This window comes from Neospora caninum, chromosome IV, assembly GCF_000208865.1.
Source record: "Neospora caninum Liverpool complete genome, chromosome IV".
Lineage (NCBI taxonomy): Eukaryota > Apicomplexa > Conoidasida > Eucoccidiorida > Sarcocystidae > Neospora > Neospora caninum.
This window is the reverse complement of record NC_018389.1, coordinates 1466575-1486503: the sequence shown is the minus strand read 5'-3', so window position 1 is coordinate 1486503 and position 19929 is coordinate 1466575. Positions and strand designations below refer to the sequence as shown.

General features: G+C 56.7%; 2 protein-coding genes across 2 annotated transcripts; one reads left to right on the top strand and one right to left on the bottom strand.

Annotated features, from left to right (window-relative positions):
• Positions 1–4834: 4834 nt before the first annotated feature.
• On the top strand, positions 4835–9091 carry NCLIV_011350 (hypothetical protein; the record flags this gene model as incomplete). Its single annotated transcript, XM_003880653.1, has 2 exons — positions 4835–4853; positions 5274–9091. The coding sequence occupies 2 exons, from the start codon at positions 4835–4837 to the stop codon at positions 9089–9091; spliced, it is 3837 nt and encodes a 1278-aa protein (XP_003880702.1).
• A 1458-nt stretch (positions 9092–10549) lies between these two features.
• NCLIV_011340 (os02g0511500 protein, related) lies at positions 10550–18176 on the bottom strand (the record flags this gene model as incomplete). The annotated part of the gene is made up of 11 exons (XM_003880652.1): positions 10550–10665; positions 11369–11465; positions 11841–11962; positions 12417–12585; positions 13167–13332; positions 13961–14204; positions 14534–14652; positions 15149–15415; positions 15924–16875; positions 17303–17582; positions 18078–18176. 11 exons carry the CDS (start codon positions 18174–18176, stop codon positions 10550–10552), a joined length of 2631 nt encoding a protein of 876 aa, XP_003880701.1.
• Positions 18177–19929: the final 1753 nt, after the last annotated feature.

Sequence of the window (19929 nt, the reverse complement as noted above, 5' to 3'; positions counted from 1 at the left end):
TTCTTAGGACTGCTCCCAAAGTCCGGGTAGAGGCCAGGAGCCGAAGGAAGGAGGGAGCGGAACGCAAGGGGACGAGTCGCGGAAGCGCGAAGTGGGGGAAACTCTGACAAGGAGGCAGGAAACGCGTTTGCCGGGAACGAAGGTCCGGTGAAGAGAAAAGTGTCACAGGCTGAGCTGTGTATCTCGGGAATCAAGGCGATCGAGAAATGCACTCTGAGGCCACGAGGAGAATGGCATGAGACGGGGATACTGCTGTAGACAAAAGTCGGGAGAGACAAGACATGCAGAAATCCGTTCCCTCGTCGGGGGAAAAAACCGAACGCCTGTGTTTCTGTAGCAGAGGGAGAGCTTGTGGAAGGTGACAAGTGCCGATGCCAGACTTGACGAAAGCGAAACGCAGAGGAAACGCAATGGACGGACTGGAGGAAAAGTGAACAACAGCATGGCAGGAACCACCGAGGTTCGGGAGGCGGTCAAGATCCGCCGTGTTCTTGCTCAGCTGCTTTGAACAAGAGCAAGTCTAGGGAGTTTCCTTTGCAAGCAGGCGGCAGAAACCCTAGTGAAAAACTATCTCTTGTCTTTGCCCCGAGGAATCGGCTGCTGCCTTGACGGGGACAACCGCAAAAAAGACTGAAGGGGGGTTTTGACCAATGAAAGGCAGAAGCATGCCGGCGGCGAAAGGACTGAGTTGTGCAACGAACTGTCCGCAAAACCTTCAGATTCAGCACGAAGAAACTGCGAGAGGCTAACGAAAAGGGGCCGACGACAAAAACAGTGGACGTAATCCCAGACAGAGAAACCGCGTTGGATCTACGACTCTCTGCGTCGTGTACATACAGCCCAGCTCCGGAATGTCACAAGGACCGGTTGACTGCAAACCTACCAAGTTCGACAAGCAAATTGCGTTCTACCGCCAAAAACGGTTCAAATAAAGTAGTTGCGCGACGCTGAGTTATTTGTCGACGCAGTGTGAGTTGGGCAGAAAATGCTACACAGGAGATAACTGCGAGACAACGTCGACACGCAAAGGGGGGCGGCGTGTAGTTCGTGTGTACCCGCCCACCGTGTTCAATCGATCGCTCTCCTCAGGGAACACGGAATCCGTTTGACGAAAGGACGGAGTGCAATAAAAAGAAAGGAAATGGATGCCAAAGCAATCTTTCGGGGAAATGGGCCAGCAAAACGGAGGAGAAAAGCGCGGTGAAATGTGGACATCTGACTATATGCCAGTCAACAAACAGCGAAGAGGGTCTTCCGCTCGCCACCCTCGTCACGGCCTCTCCTCCCCTCGGTCGTGTGTTCCAAAGCATCAGCGCTCACTCAAAACAGAGCGATAGTGCAGGAACAGCCGCAGGGGTAGGGAGGCAACATCACACAGGACACAGTACTGGTTTCCTCGTTCCTTGCTCGGTCTGTCATGGAGGAAAGAAACCCGAAAGCGTGCGGAAGAGGGAACCTCCGTCGGTGAAAAGAAAAGCATTCGTGTAGGCATAAATATGCGTATACGGTGTGCAGAAGGGACACCGCAAATGCGTCTAGTTTGCACAAGCTCTTGCTTTGGTGACAGACTTGTTCTTAGAAATAGCACACCACAAAAGAGAAAAGGATTAGACGGCTTGTGTGATCGCTGTTGGTGAGAAATTGACTGTGTCGTTTCAGTCTGTCTGTTCAAAATTTTCGTGTGCTCGAGAAGAAGAATTAGTGGGTGTGGGAAATATGGCACCAGAGCCCGCGCAGAGTTCCTGTTGTATTTGGTAATCGAGACGATGTCATGCAGAGGTATTTTTGGGTTCGTTCCCAGATAAAATGAAACTCGATATGTATTTTGCTCTTCAGGGAATCAGTAGAGGTGCTTTACAGCGTTGAGGATGGCCGCATGGTCACCGTGTGCAAATATGCCTGTCTGGGAAAACTGTGGCAGTGACCAAGACACACCGATGCGTGCAACTCTGCTGTTCGCTATTCGACGCAAGACGACGACATCAGTGAGAAGGTCACTCGTGATATAGAGATAAGCATCTCGGAAATGGACATTCTTGCTGTTTCTTGAAGGCATACCAATTCATATTCTCAGATTCGTTGATAGTTATGACAGAGGTTTGGGGGAAGGGATTCGTGTTTGTATCTACTCGGCTATGTCGTTAAACTCCGGCGAGACGGAGAGAGCATCCTAGCTGCGCACGATGAGTGACGACCGTCCCCTTGTTCTCGATTCCTTTAACAAACATTGAACTTTCCTTTTGCACTTACCGGCGTATATCGTGGAACCTTCAGGTAGTGTGCCGGTGATGCTGGAGTATGTGAGTGACCCGCACACTCTGGCGTTCGTCCTTCTACAATACGCATGGAAAGGGGGGACGATACTAACAGTGGGTGTCGTGCCAAAAGAGGATTAATATACGTTCGTGCACCTGAACTAATACGGACGTGAATGCACCTGTGATTTGAGGTTTCAAGGGTGCGGGCGCTAAACATCTGCAACTGAGGCCCGGCACTGGGTTTCGCAAGGCGTTTCTGGTTGGAAGCCAAAGGATAGGGATCCTTCTGGTCTGAGGGTATCTCCTAGCGATGCCACGATAACAGCGTTTTCCTTTGTTTCTTCAGTGCCGTCGTTGGCACACGGCTCTACTCGTATGACTGGGTGCATGTTGCATGAGGATAGACGGTGACATGTTTGCCGGAGAAGGAAACAACTAACACTGCATTGTTTCTTCAGGGGTTCACGGCATACCGGCCATCGACGTGCCACTCTTCACAACAAACAGATACTCTATAGTGGAGTCGAGTCTCAGTCCTCAAACCGCGGGTCGTGCCGTGATGCGGGAACAAGAAAAAAAACAGACATTAGGTTTCAGGATGCCTCCAACTGTAAAATGCCGATTTTGTAGCCAGTTTGAGACCTCGTGGTCACCGCCATGTCTTTGTCCTGTACCGACCCTTTCCCAGCTGTAAAGCTGCTATGTGCCACATCAAAGGCTACGTATAATATGCATCCAACGGATGCTTTTAACGAGAACCCCCGCGAGCCTGGTTTCCGAAGCAGGCACGCGCTAGCCTTCTGTTGGGCTCCCCGGGAACATTGCTTTTAACCCCTCGTGAAGAACGTGCCGAGCCATAGGCTTCCCCTTGGCTGACAAAACCGCGGTGTATTGCACACCAGGATTCCTCGAGTTGAATGGAAAGAAAGCACGAAGGCGTTTAGAGTAGAACATGTAGGCCTGATTTCCTTTCCCCCTCCACGTTCCGATCGACCGATTCAACAGCAACAAGTGTCTCGCGGTATGGTGTTCAGCACGCACGCCACCACATGGAAGAGCTGCGGTGTGTTGTTCCCTGCACGATTCCCCCAACCCCGTCGCCTCCTCCTAGGAGTTGGCGCAGCCAGACACACGAAAGGAGAGGCTGCAAAGACGGATACTCAGGAATTGGACTGAGGATTTGCTTCGTTGCCAGAGTCTTCAACTGCATCTCCGGCACCATCATACCACAAGAAAGCTGTGATGCTATAGTAGTGGCTTTCTATGCCTGGCATTCGCTGCTCTCTTTTGCACTGCTGTATTCCCAAGACATCTGCAACGAATGTGCTGCTCAATCAGCAAGCTGCGAATAGCCTCTCCTGCCGCATCGTTTCATGTGTCGATCTACACGTATCCCCTGGCTCTCTCCTGAATGGCAGTGGCAGGCGATGACCAGGCTACGATCTTCTTGAGGATGGAACGTATATAGAACTTGTCAGGATGCTATGACACGGAGCAACACACATGAAAAGAAATGCAACCTTTCTTGCTGAGTCTCTGATTCTCTCGGCGCACTCAACAAGAGCGTCTTCGTTGTAGACCGAAACTGCAACCCCGATCTCTCTTTAGCAGACCTTGTCTGCCTAGAACCGGCGACGGACACACACCACCCCTGTCATCCGCTGTTTCAGTTTCTCTGGTGAGATTACACGGTGGAAACTCTACTCGTCTCGGTACAGCACCAGGTGTCCGGAAGGTTCTCAATTCCGCTGCAGCTTTTTTCCCGTTTCCAGCGACCGACTTGTCCAACCGGAGACGGTCCGGCGGGATTCGCAGATACTTGAGAGGAGCCTGCCGGCCAGCGAAGCGCCGTGCAGCCTCTACGGCAACGGCCGCGAGGCTGCAGCCTTCAACGTGGGCGAAAGGGTGTTTATTTTTCATGATGCAGGTGCAAGAATACGTGATTGCTCGGATCCCACTGCTCAAATGATGAGAACCAACGCACATCATTTCTGGTGGATAGTCAGCTGTTGATCAAGCAGCAACTTCCTCGTCGCCTCCCCCCATTGGAGAACCCGTGCTCTGGAGGGCCGAATCTAACTCTCGGAAGCGAAGCTCGTTTGACAATCAGTACTGCATGTCGGCGCTTGGCTCGGCTTTTCTTCGATGCGACTTTTTAAAACCTCCCTTTTTTTCGTCTTGTCTTCAACGTTTGCGAGACCTTACGACACCAGGTGGCTGCAGGGACCAAGAGACGAGGGGTGAGCTCGAACCCCCGTAAGCGCGTCAAAAGCGGGGGATCCCCGTGACAGATTTCGCATCCCTCTCTTCGACTTGGGTATTCCGCTGGTTTCGGCTTTCTGTACTTTAAACGCTTCCATAATACATTCCGCTGCCTCCAAGAAAAGAGGATGGAGGACATTACAACATTGTAAAGGACGTGGTGTGGAGCGCGGCTTCTTTTGGGCCCCTATTGCAACTGCAGCGGGGGCGCGGGGCCGTTCCTCGCGCCAATCCGTTTCCGCAAGTTGTGTGCTCCTGCGTGAACTATCGCGTTTGCATAACCCGAAGCCTCTCGACACAACATAACAGTCTGTATGACACCACCAAACAGGAGTACGTCGTTCTTCCCTGCACTTGAACATGAGTCACCAACGGGAATCCGTTCCATGAGCTCCAGCCGAGCCAGGGTACGCGGAAACGGCCTCTTCGACGGTCGCTTCGCATGACTCTTCGTCGCCTCCGAGCCCCAGAGACCACGAGACGCTATGGAAGACGCGAAAATTTCATCGAACGGCTTCCTGGAACGCAGCCATGTCAGAGAGTCGCCCCACCGGCCCAGTGAGGGCACCGACACCCAACCGTTGATAGCTACCAGGCCGACTCAACGTGGTTGGCGACGCCAGTCTCATTTCAGTGCAACTGCTCGCCGCAAGTCGTCTCCAAAGGGAAACCTTTTCGTTAGACTTCTTCTCATCTGTGTCACTCTTGGAATTGGTGTGTCCCTGGTAAAGTATGCTTCTCGCTGCTTGCTAGTCCAGCGCCGGTCCGGCCAGAACGCCGGTGTGGCGCTCCCCTTTCGGAATGTCGGTAGCACTGCCTATCCCGCCAGTGCTCGCCTCCCCGCCCTCACTGGAAACAGTCGCCGACTAGCTGAGGCGGATGGGGATAAAGGCGACGGTACACCTTCGGATGCCCCATCTGCTTCCCCAAGCACGGATCCGTTTTGCTCACCGGACAGCGCAGCACCGGCCGCTGACCCTTTCCCCGCTTCAGGCGGGACAGCACAAGGAGCGGACGATGCTTCAACCCCAGTCCCGGTTCATACCCCGTACACAACGCCCGCTCTTCGGACGACGAGCAGTCCGAATGATCACGTTTCTCATGCCTCGGCCGCAGCTGCTGGCAGCGCTTCCTCTCTCACTATTCAGGAGGTTCTAGAAGGCACCGCCTCACCTTCAAATGCAAGCGAAGAAGCTGTTTTGATGCGCCTTTTAGCCGACAAAGTTCTGGAGACGACATCACTTTTGTCGGCTGTCTTGCCGCATTTCCATCACGGAAGCAACCCCGTAAGAGCCGCTTCCCAGAAACTCGCTGAAGCGTGGGCCGAACTGCTGACACAAGCAGAACGCGTTGAGAAGGGAGGAAGTGACGGTGAAGCCAGTACTGGAACGCTAGCCCGAGAGGCACTTTTTTCAAGTGACAGGACGGCGCCGAGGGACGGCGTCGCTACTGCAGAAGGGGAGCGCACTGCTTTCGCCTCCGGCGCCACAGGGGGATTGCTCGAACCGCCACACACAAAGCACGTGCCGTTCGGCAAGCTGAGGAAGCCTCTGTCCCAGGCGATGCCAACTTCAGGTTCAAGGCCGATACTGTTGCAAACCATTTCCGAGACAGATATTTTGGATGACGATGTGAACGCCTCATCATGGCTGAATTCTAGGGCATCCCTCTTTGGAACGCGGCACACAGACACGAAAGCAGTCGATAATCCTGGTTTGGAGGAGGCGCTAGAACTGGCCGGGTTCGACACAGGTCCCTCCTGGAGTCCCTTCGGGAGTCATTTTGCAGATCCTAGTAGCCTGTGGAGACAATCTGCCGCCCGAGGCGGTCCCTGCTCATCCAGCACTGACGCGGCTGATGGCCCCTCGCCCCGGACACTCCCCGAGCTCTACAGTGCTGTCGCCGGTCGTGCGCCACGATCAGCTTCGGCACCGCCAATACGAACTGGGGTCGGCGCTACCAGTGGAGTCAAAACGACTCAGCGGGGCCAAGCCCCAGCTCCTGCAGGTAGGCAAACCGCCAGTGTGTCTCGCGGCCCGCCGCGTGGTGGGCATGCCGCTCTCACGCGAACGTTCAGCGTGGACAGGCGCCCCGCAGGACACGTTCCCAGGTGGGACCGCTCTGTTTCCAGAGACAGGAGGGGTGGGGCGATTTCGAGAGCGTATGGCGACGCGGCTGGTAGGCCAGGCGCAAAGACGTTTCCCGTGTCTCGTCAGACGACGCAGCGTGGCACGGACACGACGAGTCAAAAAGCCGGCACTCAGAAAGGCGAAGGGCAGTCGCCGCTGTCGAAGGACAGAGGCGAGGCAGGCGCTTCGGGGCATCCACAAGGGGGTGGGTCGGTTGCAGGGGCTGGTGGGAGCGGCCGACGGCCTGGCGGCGGGGATGATAAAAAGCCTCGGCCCCCTCCCGATGGTGGCGCGGCCGGCACGACGAAAAGGGGGAAGAAAGAGAAGAAGAAGGAAGAGAAGCGAACAGCCGAAACTCCGGTGACAGGAACGACCGAAGGGCCTGCAGGAAAAGAACAGCCCCAGCCATCCGCCCCGATGGATACGGGGAAGAAAGGGAAGGCGCAAGGAAAGGGAACGAAAGGCGAAGAGGCCGCCTCACGCGCGGGTGCTACGGGCGCGGGTGAGAAAGAAGACAGAGCGAAACCTGTTGCAGTCGAGTCGCCAGCAGGCGTCGAGTCCCACCTGCACTCGGGTGGTGACGATTCACCGCCCACTGCGGGGTTCCCGACGAGTGCAGGCAGCCGAACCTCCACCATGGTACAGACGGCCACGGGCACGGAAGACGAACAAACAGAGGCTGCGCCCTCGGAGACGGCGAAGCACCCGCCGAGTGAGAAACCCCACGGCACACCAGGCAAGGGAAAAGGGAAGAAAAAGGCGGCAGCCAAACCTTCAGGCGCTGGGAAAGGGCTTGGAGTTCCGCCTCACTCTCCGTTGCCTGAAGCGGAGACGTCGGCGACACAGGATGCGCCGGGCGAGGCGAAACAGGCAAGTGGGAGCAGCGCAGAAGAAAAGGCCGGAGACGGCCCAGAAGAAAAGCCCGGAGACGGCCCAGAACAGGCGCCGCTGGCCGGTGCGCCACTACCGGAGGCGCAAGACGAACAGGAGAGCCCCGCGGATGAACGGACGTCTGCAGGAGCGGCGGGCGGTCCCGTCCCCAGTGACGGCTTGGCTGAGCTCGAAGCGATCCGAATGGGAGCCCGACCGAAAGCCCGCCATGCGGCACCAACCAAAGGCAGTGGAAGACAAAAGAAAAAAGCGGCCAAAGAGGCGACTCCACCTGCTGCGGAGGCACCACAGCTGCCGCACGAGCGGGAGGAAGAGCCTGAGGAGCCTACGCGAGGCCGAGCGCGGCGCCGAGCGCAACGCAGCAGTGGCGATTCGAGAAGGGAGAGCAAAGGTCAGCGAGTGCCGGCGAGCAGCGCTGCAGATGTCAGAGGGCGGGAGGAGGCCGGAGAGGCGAAGGTCCTGGCGCCTGCTGGCGGGTTCCATGCCTTGGCACAGAACATTGAAGCGAAGCTCGCAGCGATTGTCGAAGAGCACGAGCAGAATAAACAGGACTACGACGGGCGTCCAGGGATAGCGGCGTTTGTCGGTGCAAGTTTCCGCGAGCGAGACGTGGAACCGTCGGATATGGTGAACCAGTTTGACCCTCTGTGCGAAGCGGCGATGGCCGACATACACGCCCTGACCAGGATGGAGGCTTTGCTCCTAGTTGCGAAAAAGATGAGAGAGACGGAGGCAGCCGCGGAGAAATCCGCAGGCTTCAGCGCAGGCGCAGGCGCCACAGGCGGAGAGGCTGGACGGGGAGAAGAAAGTGGCGTCCCGCCTACCCCACTGGCAGCTGTGACCGAGAAGATTTCAAACGCGATGACGGCCATACAGAAGCGCACCGTCGCGATGTCGATGTCTATTGCAGTCTCGCGGTATCGTTTTATCCTTTCCCGCTTCCAGCCTCCACCCCCGGCTCTCAGTTTCCCAAGCGAGCGCTCGTCGACAGAGGTTGGCTTACCGGAGGATAAATCCACCTTGGCGGACCTAGACCTGCCTTCGGCTAGAGATCCGTTCTTCATGCTTCGGCTTCTCAAGGAGCAGCTCGGAGACTGGACACGGTCCTTCCTAGCCGTGAAACAGCACCTCGAGAAGAAGTGGTGGACTCCACCGAGCGACCCAGAGGAAGCAGAGAGAGAGCGCCAACGAACGGCCCTCGCGTTTGAACTAGCAGGCGAGACTGCCGCAGTGTCCTTCTGGAAACAAGCCGCGAGCAAATGGAAGCTGCGGGAAGCGGCCTTAGCTGAGACGGACCCTGCGCGGAAGGAAAGCTTAGAGCGCGCTGCGGAAATGCTCAAAGTTATCATCGAGACGTGTAGACTGAAGAGGATCCAGGCCTTCGAGAGTTATGGATTGAGCCTGTGGGCGACGGCAGTGTCGCGTTTAAAGAAACATGAGGGTCGGTGGATGACGCCGCCGGATCGCGCGCATTGCCCAGAAGTACGCGCCGCCATGGAGGCGGCTTACGCGCCGCCGTCGACGGAGGCCGGAGCAACGAGTTCAGAGTAGGACAAAGACGCGGGCCTGGTTTCTCCTGGATCCGCGTGTCCTGGCCAAAGCGACGGTGTTCCCTTCTCACTCGCACACATGCGCAGGCGCGGGATAGCAAACCCTTCCAGAACGTGGGAGCACGTGTGCGAACGCAGTAACCTTTGGAAAGAACGGTTGAGCTGCTTCGGCGTCTAGACGGGTTGTACGCTCGTGCTTGGAAACGGACAAGTCTTTTGCAACGTTATGGCCGTCTCGCACGCGGTGGCGGCGCTCGTAGCCGGTAACGTGCGAGGTCGAGGCGAGATGTTAAAAGCATACAGCGGGGACACGACCGGTTCTGTGCTTAGCCTAAACGAAAGCGTGCGCGATGGCCCGAGCATCACGGGACGGCTGCGACGACCTTGGTGCAGCCACTTTTTGTCCACATTTCGCTGAGAACCTTTCCCGGTTTCAGAGAGGCTGCTCCGAGGCGGCGAGTGGGTTCCGGAGACAAGCCTTTGGACCTGGCGCTTGTGCACACTGTTGGAGACGTGGTTGTAGAGGGGCATCGCCACGAAGTCATGGTCGCGTCAGTGATCGAAGCAGGCAGGGGCTGCATGCATCCGCTCCTACAGTGTGTCTCGGAGTTCTAGTGCGCTGCATCTGGATGTGCAATGTGTTCTCGATGCCGGATCGCGAAACGTCATACACAAATAACTGCGCCCTGCAAAGGACTTCTCCGTGCCCCAGTGCAGATGCATGGTTGACTATATGCGTGCGTCTGGGCTTCCTGAGGTGAGCCCCGACCTGCTTCCTGAAGAACGGATCGGAGGCTCCCCGCGACTCGCCTCTAACTTCGCGTGAGTCGCTCGGCGCACATGCGCACGCCACTTTTTTTCTCGCATTAAGGACGCGACGTGAACGCGTTTCAATGCCGTGTACTGCATGCAAGCAGCTGCTTGTCAGCGTCATCCTTTGAGGAGGGCGCTCCATCCTTCTGCCCCCCACGCGAAGGCGTCTCCCTGCCGAATCGAGTTTTGTCACCAACGCACGCAGAAACAAGCTGGCGGCAAAACCGTCATGTGCGTCTTCACCGTCTCCACGGGCGTGGAAAAGTATATCTTTTTCAGCATGCGGAAGTCAACCTTTGCACATCGTATCGACGCATGCGCGACGTAGGTGGAGCCAGAAATGCAGTGTACACAGTTTGCACAGCACGTGTGCACACGAGTGGAATACCTAGACATAGACACACATACACCTGTGCATGGGCGCCGCTTGAGTGGGCTCTGAGGCGCGCTCTTTTTTGTCGAGAGCCGCGCGAACCGCCTGAGGACGAACCGGGCGGAGGGGCGCACCAGCGCAGTTCCACGCAACGGCCAGATGCTTTTTTCGGGGGCGTTGCACGCACTGGGAGCACGGCAGGAGGCGACGCGAGGGCAGGCACGGGGCGCCGGGAGAGGGCGACGTCTTCCGACAGAAATTCGCGCCAGGCTTCTAGTCCATCGATCCGCCAGTGAGAACCAGGTGAGAAGCCTTCTCCTTCTCCTGCAGTCTTTGGAGCGCATTTAAAGTAGGCAGCGCCTCCATCGGATTCTGCAGTAGCTTCCGCTCTACAAACAACGCGCCGAGATGGGTCAGGCACACCACACACGCCAGACTCAGTCCCTGCTTGAAAACGCGCAAAGGCCTCTCGCGGAGGGACCGAAGGCGCACAGTCGGCTGCGTGCAGGAACGACGACACGAGAGACAGAGAGAGAGACGCTGCCTGTCTCGCCGACACGTGTGCACGGCCTTGTCAGCAAATACGCAGCTGGGACCGACGACGTGACAGGGACACAGGAAGTTTCCGACCACCGAGCTGAGCACGCAACAGCCCCACACATGTCGCTGTCCACCTGCCTCCCTTCTTGTCTAATCGGATGCCTTCATACACACATCTATATACCTACATACATCTATATATATTTATAAAGACGGAAACATTTTGTCGATCTCCACTTTGAGGTGCTGGCGCTCTGCGCCGATCTACTTCTCGCAGCGATATGCATATAGAACTATCGCTATCAAAGTATGTGCATATATACGAATGTGCATGTGTCTCTCGTTCTCTCTCTTCTTTTATGTATATATCTAGATATAGATATAGATATGTACAGTGATATAGGGGCGTGGACATACGAGCGTTTGCACGGATACGCAAGTCGTTAGGCGACCACGGCCAGTCCCCGCCTGCGTATGCGTGGAGAGTGTCTCCGCAGGTCAAAGCCCTCGTTTCCCTTTCCCATTCTGAACACGGGCTGACCGCAGACTCACCGATGTCCATCTTTTTCATCTTCTTCTCCTGCTTCCTCAGACTGGGGTATTTTCCGTGGAAGCGCCAGGAGATCTCACGGAAGGCGTCTTTCGGCGTCTAGAAGACAGAACGCATCACGGAGGGATTCAGCCATGCCATACACACGCAACGCCACCTCAACGGCCCTTCCTCTGTTTCGTTTCCCTCGCCGTCTCGTCTCCGTTGCCAGTCCGTCAGTCTCGTTGTTTACCACGCGTGTCTGTGCCTCTTCTTTCTCCCCGCGGGTGGGTGGGTGATACAACCCCGAGCTTTTCCAGGCAAGCTACCCTGCATGCGTACACCCACGTGTGCACGCCTGCGGTCGGCGCTCTGAGGAGTCGCCCACGGGTGCGCTCGCCCAGGCAGAAACACCGCGGCACTTGCCTGCCTGTGCACGGGTTCGAGCTGGGACACAGCCGCAAGTGCGCGCGGGGAAACGGAGACGCGCCTTACCATGACATTCCCATATCGGTCGCGATGGTCAATCTTAATGTCCTTCTCCCCCAGGGGCTTGTGGAGTGGAAGCTCGTCTGGGCGGTGGCGCCGTTGCCGCATTTTGTCCAGCGAGTAGTGGTCTGCAGAGGCCAAGGGGGAGGCAGCACGGCAGCGAGCCAGGGAATCTTTAACACGGTCAAGAATGCCCATGCCGACGACGCGACAGTCACTACACCCGCAGCGCAGAGGTAACAGAAAGGCGGGAGGGTCAACTGCGAAGAGCGCCGACTGCCGCAGCCGCGTGCAGAACAAACACGATCGGAAGACGACGAAGACAGCGACCGAGGAGACACCGCCGAGGAAACGATCCGCAGGACGCGCGAACGGAAGTGACCGCACGCCAGAGACAACAAACGACGGGCGAGAATATCCACAAGACAAAAACGAGGAGCGCGAAGCTCAGGAGGCCGGAATTGCCCCGAAGTACCAAAGCGCACCCCAGGGAATGCGTCTGGTTTCGTAGGGGGGGGGGGGGGTGGGACACGGCAACGCGACCAGCGAATCGACGTAAAAAGGGAGCAATTCGTTGCTTACTTTTGCTCTGAAGATATTTCAGTGCTTCGGCCAGGCCGTGGCCCATGGGATTTTCGTTCATGAAGCCAGTCTTGAAAGAGACACCCGACGGCACCAAAAGCAAAAGGACTGAATAGGGGAAAGGGAGCGAAACAGGAGCAAGAGAGGACCCGAGAGGGTCAAGCGAGAACTGTCGAAACACGTCAACGCGCCACGCACCGGAAACCCGGGGGGGTGGGGGGGGGGGGGAAAGAAGAGGGAGAGGGAGTGCACACACCAAGACGGGGACGAAAAGTTCTGAAAACGGCATGCGAGCTCTGAGAGAGCCAACATCAGCGACAGGCCACGGGTTGAGAGGGGCCGGCGCTCTTTGTTCACGAAGTGCACGCCGCCAGCCTTGAGAACGGACGAACGGAAGGCAGGAAGGAAAAACGGCGGCGAACCCAGCGCGCATAAGCGGCGCGGAAAGACCACTCGGGAGCGTCGCGAGAGAGACGGCGAGAGCCCACTTTCTAACTCTCTCTCTCTCTGAGGGCAAAGTTGGTGCGTCGGGAAACGCTCTCACGGTGGGCCGTGTGCCCCGAAAATAGCAAATATCGTCAAAACCAGAAAGGGAAAAGTGGGAGGAAAACGAGGGTGGAAACGCCCCGAGAGAGGGAAGGCGAAACGGCACGACTGCGAACGAGAACCACAGAGAGGGACAGGGGAGGCGAGTCTTTCTTCACGTGACAGGCAAAGCGTCGACCGAGAGGTCAGCGCGAGAAGTCTTACCTCTAGGTCTTCCTCCTCTTCCGACGAGTCCTCGTCCTTCTCCTTGTTCCGACGCTCTTCGCTCCGATCGCCCGTGTCGCTGTCTTCTCCTTCTTCCTTCGCCGTCTCATTCGACTTGGACCGCTTCTCTCCCCTTGGCTGCTGTGCATGCGCGGGCTTCTCTTGGCTGCGCGCAGGAAGCCGCAACGGACGCCAGGGAAAAAAGACGTCTCCTCGAACTACACTCGGTGCATCGATACGGAGACAGACCCAGATGAACCTCGCGCCTTCCTAGGCCCCGAGGACGTGCACAAAGGAGGGGCGTGAGACAAAAAGGCCCCGCCAAACGAATAGGTGAAGTAGACAGTCACAAAGAAGGAATCTCGGATGCAGTCGCCGCGACACTCCGCCGAGGCCAGGTTGGCCGTTATTACGCACGAGGCCGTTCGGACCAACATGTGGGTGCGCATGTACCTGTGCAGGACGTATATTTTACCGCACGAGCATATTCGATACATCCATGTGTTTGTCTATATGGATGTGCACAGGGAGAGAGGGAGGGACGGAGATGCTTTACATGCGCCTCATTCCCTGTGTATATCGCTGAACCGGGTCGTGTGCCGGAGCGCAGGACGACCGTTTCCAGAGTCAAAAAACGTGAACTGCACATGATCCACAAGCAGGTGTTCGCGTTCGTCAGAGCGCTCGAGTGCTCGCGGGAGCATGCATATGGGGACGGCGGAGTGGTCTTGTTTTTCTCGCGCGAGTCGATCGCCAAAGTCGGAAACGCTTCCGCCTCGGTCCGGAGAGCTCACCGTTGTCGGGAACTGCCGTAGGGTTCCTGCTTCATGCTTTGAAGCTTCTCCAGAGGCGTCTGGATGGCGCGGCAGAATTCCGTCGTCGTGCTCAGCTGCAGGCCTTGCGTCTCGTCTTCCTCGTCTTCAGCTGGGGCCTCCGACGTCGCCGAGAAGCCGGCTCGGCGGTCGCGAGGCGCCGCAGCCCACGCATCTTTTCCTTTCGACGGCGAGGACGACCCGTCGACCGGCAGCTGGTCCGCTTCTGCAATCCACGAGGGGAAAACCGAGACTGGGAGCAGCCTTGGAAGACAGCAACCGAGTACGGAGAAGACGGCGAACGGCAAACCCAGGGACAGAGAGAGGCCCGACCCGCCGGGGGTCGAGAAAAAACCGAGAAGACACGTAAAAGTTCGCGAAACGAAGGAGACAAACAACGGCTGTGTGTCTTCGTCCGATTCGGAAGGTAGCCTCAAGCGAGGAGAAAGACGAGCCGAAGAGGAGAGACGACGGAAACGACGAGCGACGGACCACACGGGAGAAGGAGACGCGGAGAGAGCGAGAAATCGGAAACTGACCAAATCGCGTGCTTACCGACGACCCTGCCTTTTGCCTGGCTGCGAAGAAGGCTGAGAAGCCGTACTTGCGGGGTTTTCGCCTGCGCGTCCTCTGTCTCCTGTTCACGCAGCTTCAGACAGGCGAGGCGTCTCTGCCTGAGCGAAGCAAACGGGGTGCGAGCGTCACAGGCAACGCGCGAAGCGACAGCTGGTGGGTGGAAACGTCCGTGAGAAAAAAGACAGACGAGAAAAAAGCGAGAGACAGAGGAAAGCTCGAGGAAAACGAAAAGGCACGAGCAACTCGGACACGCCGGAAGAGACGCGCGCGCAGAAACGCAGAAGCGAGAAAACCTACGAAAAAGGCGGGAACGATGAAAAAGAAAAGACGGCAAGGGACAGCTGCAAGGGGCGTTGCAAAGCGCGAGGGAGAAATCGTGAAGCAAAACGAAAACTGGAAAGACGTTCGACAACGCAGCTGCGCCACCCTACGGCGGCCGCGCGACGTATTCGCCCACAAAGGAAAAAAAGGTGCACGACCCTAAACAAAAAACGTGGGGACGCGCTAGGGGTATGCAGGCTGTGTGTGTGACCGGGTTTGAAGCATCTCTGCTCAGGGCCTCCCCAGACCCGCACCACAGCCGAGACAACGCACTTTTCCAGGCTTTCCTGAAGCTCCCTGTCTGCCGCCGCGAGGTCGTCCACCTCGCTGTCTTCCACGTCTTCTTCCATGCCTTCTCTCTCTGCTTTCTCCACACGCGAAGAGCCTTCTTTCCCTCGGCTTCGCCTGTCGCTCCCTTCGTCTTTCCCTTCGCGTTCTCTCCGAGACGAGGAAGAAGTCGGCTGGGGACTGACATGTTTGGTGGCTGTTTCCGCAGCTTCCAGCGCCTCGCGGACGTGTTGTTTCTGCGAGTCTGCTTTCCTGCGAAAAAACAAAGTCACATTCGCAAATCAAAAAAAAAACGCGCTTGCCAACGAACCACCGTCTCTTTTCGCGGGACCGAGAACGCCTCCTGTACACATCGGCAACTCTCCCCACATATGCGTGCACAGGTACATGTAGACAACATGGATGTAGTCTGAGCGATGCGCGAGTCGCCTATCTGGCGGCGGTTACACCCCGTGCGTGCGTGTGTGCGAGGGGCGTGCACATCGGGCAAGGCGCCCGGTTGCTCGCGCCTCCCGCCGGGATACAAACGTCCCTCGTCCAGGGTTCCTCTCGAGGTCAGTCTCTGCGACTGAGGCACGAATCGTTCTCTTCGAAGCAGCGGCGAGACGCGACGGCGAACGAGGAGACGCTACAGACGACAGCCCAGACACAAAACACACCGGCCGCGCAGGTTCGGGCCGCTCTCGCGCGCGCGCACACACGGGCGACGCCCTTTGGAAGCCTACAGAGGCGTCGCTCCGTCCCGTGCGCACCCACGTACTTGCTGTCTCTTTCGCGTCTCTCCCCGCGCGACCCGTGGTGTCGATCGGCCTTTCGCGGTTTGCCGCCTGCGGCAGGTTTGATCTCGTCGTCCTGCGCCTCCTTCTCTTCGTCCTCTTCCTCTTGAGGTTTTCCTCCGAGGAGCTCTTTCCAGAACTCGGCCCCCTGCTTCTTCTTTTGGATCTTCTTCTTCTTCTTCAGCTTGCGGAACGCAACCGCCTCGCCGGCGCCTCCGTCTGCGCGCGCGGCCGCCTCGCGCTCGCCGCCGAGGACGACTGAAGACGGTCCCGAAGCGTCGTACTTTTGCCGACTGAGGTTCGCCCCAGTCAGCGCGATCCCGTCGCTGTGGTACGCGGCGAGCGACGTGAGACCCATGACCTTCTGCTTCTCGCGCTCCACGAGCCTCTGTCTCTCGCGCAGCAGTTCAATCTGGACTTCCACGGGCTCGTCGAGTTCTCGACCCTGCAGACTCGGCAGCACAAAGCCCCGGTCGTCGTCGGGCGGAGGCCCCTTTCCCTGGGCGGCGAGCTCCTCTCTCTCCCACGCGTCGTAGTGCTCCAGAATCTCCTTCTTCTTCGGCTGGCCGTCTTCGCCTTCTTCCCAGTCTTCTGTTGGGTCGTACACAGTCTTCTTCTCCTTCTCCCGCAGCAGCTTCTGCAGCTTCTTCTTCTCCGCCAGCGCAACGTTCTCGAGCGTGTCCATCTCCTCGTTGAGCGCTCCGTCGGCCGTCAAGATCTGAGAGTCCTTCAGCGTCAAGACGACCGTCTCCCCCTCCGCGAAATCCTTCAAGTCGTGCACGACCTTCACATCGCCGCCCGCCTGCTCGCCGTCCGTGGCGGCCAACGCCGCTCCACGATGGCGTTTCGCCGGATGTAACGGAGACTCCTGCCCTCGCCGCCCAGACACTCCCGACCCCGATTCGTCGTCGCTGTCGTCGTAGTGCGCCGCGTCAACTGCACAGCGGGACGAAAAAGAAGAGAGAAATCAAAATCCCCGCAGAGACAAAATGGAGCGGAAACGCGGGTCCGGACGCACACGCACACGCGTTTTCACACTTTGACATCTCCAGAGGCGCGTCAATCGCTCGGACTCCGTATCAAGAAACTAGCCTTCGCAAAAGAAACACACAAAAACGCATACAAACATCACGCACGGCAACCATTTGTGCACCAAAAGCGTTTCACACACAAATCCATATACACAAATATACACATTTATATACATAAGTATATACATATATATATATATATATATATATGAACATGTACGTGCATGTGTACTGCACATGCACTTTTACACGCTGGCGTCGGCTTCGCCTCTCCTTTGTACAGTCGGGCACATCTCTCGAGGAATGGCCGAGACGTTTTTTCAGAAACGAACCTCGAGCTTGAGACGCCAGAACGCGTTTCTCTTTATCGTTTTTCCTCATCCGCGCGACCCAGGCTGCAGGATCGTCTAAATCATCGTCGTCTTCTCCGAGGGTGGGACCACCAGTCATCGCCGCGTGAACTGCTTTCCTCTTTCGCTCTTCAGTCCGCTCGGCGAGCTGCCGCGCCGCCTGCCGCCTTCGCTCCTCTAGCTCGGCCGCTGTGAGATGCGCGTGGGGATCGGAGGACGAAGCCCCGCCCGCCTCAGAGTCGCCATCCTGAGAGGGCTTCGCCTAGAAAGCCAACAAACACGGCAGACGGCAAAAACGACGCCGTGGCAAGGCGTTCTCCCCTCTCGTTCCCTCTGCTCGCCTCCTGTTAGGCAAAGAACTCGGCACTGTGTTCGCATTCCGCGTCAAGTCGAAACGGAGTCAGCATCCGTTGACCCGGTGTCTCAGCTACTCCCTCACAATCGACTGGTTCGCCCCGCGCCTTCCACGCCACAGAGAGCACACTCTGAAACGGCGTGACGCACGCCCATCTCCCTGTTCTCTCGTCAGCATGGCAGGCAAATCCGAAAAACGCGGGAGACACAAACGTGGACGCGGAAGCGCGTCCTTCCCCATTCCACTCGCTGTTCGGCTTCTGCGGAAACGCTCTGTCCACTTAAACACACAAGTCAGCGAGACGAGCCCAGACGACGGGAGACGACCACGTGTCTCAACATCCAAAGGGGTTTTCGGCACCACGAAAATGGAGAGGGAATGTCGCCTGCACGCTGAGCACACCTTAGGTTCCGTGTCGACGCGCAACGGCTTCAGTCCCAGCTTTAGCCGCAGTCTGTTCGTCTCCTCCACCGACAGGCTGATCTCCTTGGCGTCGGCCATGTTTGATTCGCTGGAAAAGGAAAGGCAGTGTTCCAGTGTCTCACGGACAGCGCTCTCCGCCGCGCCTCTTGAACAGCGTGAAACTACGCTGCTTCCTGCTCCCGTTCCTCCTTATATATATATATATATATATATATATATATATATGAATATAGATATGCATATAACGAGAGATGTGTCGGTTGATTACGTGTGTATCCTTGTGTAAGTATGTGTAGACAGACAGACGGGAAGATGGGGAAATAAACGCGGAGGAATAACTCGAGAAAGTGGGCGCGCCTGCGGGTCGTGTCCGGTTTCAGGGGCAGAGTGCGCAGGGTGCGCGGCGTCAGGTGTAACCAAGGGAAACAAAACGCGCAAACAAAGAGCTGTGAACGGTAACGTAGGCGAAGGCCTGTGTTTGGAGGGAAAGAAGAGAAAGTTTCCGCTATACGGAGAAGAAAGAGAGGACAGACTGAGTTAAAAACAAAACCTGGACGGGGCACTCGAGGACGCACGAGAAAGGCGCATGCGAAACACGGGAAAGAAGCCTACATGATCGCAAGCAAAAAGGAACGGGAGTGGCAAAATGCGCGATGTTGTCCTTGGAGAAAAAGTAGAAACAGAGGAGACTTTCAGGGAAAAAGTGGAAGGTTCAGAAGAGGAGTAGAATCGATGAAGCGACTGGGTAAACCTCTCTTCTCGACTGTGTTCTGAACACCAGCGAATGGTGCGCAGTCGCTGTCGGAGTTTGAAAAGAATCGACAGGAGAGCAAGAAGAAGGCATGGAGAAACAGACCGCATTGCAAAAACAGCGCAATCTGAAGCGGGTTTTTTTAAAGGGGGAAAACAGGTTTGTTCCCAGCATGCAGCGCCGACAAACTGTGTGACCGCATGCAAGAGGTGAAGGAGATTTCTTTCCAACCGGATTTTAACTTGCCGCCCATGCAGGATCTCTCGAGTGGTGTGGAGAAACAAGTGCGCTTGCTGCCTTCAAAAGGAGGAAGCTCTTTTTGCTTCATTTACTTGTAACCCAGAACTGATGCGTTCGCACAACTCAACAGCATATGCGCAGCACAACGGTCACTGTATGCACTGGAATCTGGAGTACACACTTGCATTGTCCCCCTTTTCGCCAGAGAATGGCGTCTAAAGAGAGACGTCTACCGAGAATGAGGATGGCACAGGTGAGATGTAGCAATTGCAGAAGGAAAACGGCAAGGCAAGCACTGTTCTGCGCATGTCTCTAGACGGAGCGGACCAGCCTCAGTCTGTGGTACTGACTGTTCGTGTGCTAAACAGGAGGAACCCAAGCTCGAGAAGAGTCCTTTTTGCCGTTTCTTTCATCTCTCCATGCATTACTGAGGCTCACATCATGCCGACATCCTCCCTGTCTTCCGAGGTTCACCATACTTTCCGTCATTTCTTTTCCGGCACCCCTCTTTTGAGTTTGCTGGGTCTCGCAGTTTGGTTTTTCTTTCCAGTAGCCTCAGTTCTCTCCGTTTCAGTTATTCAAACGCTCCAGCTTCTCGCTCTTCTTTCTTGTTTCCTGACTCCCGTCCGCCGTCAATGCTTATCTCACGGAGAGACACGCACACGGAAGTACTGGCAGATCTAAGATAGGAAAGCCAAAGAAATGAAAATAACATCGGGTTTCCACTCCCTTAAACCTGGTCGCGAGTCCACTGAGAGAGTATCGAGCGGAGAGCTCGCGGAGGGTTTAGGGAGTGCACTTGTAGACTTTTTCTCCAGACTAACGCGCGCGTTTGATCCC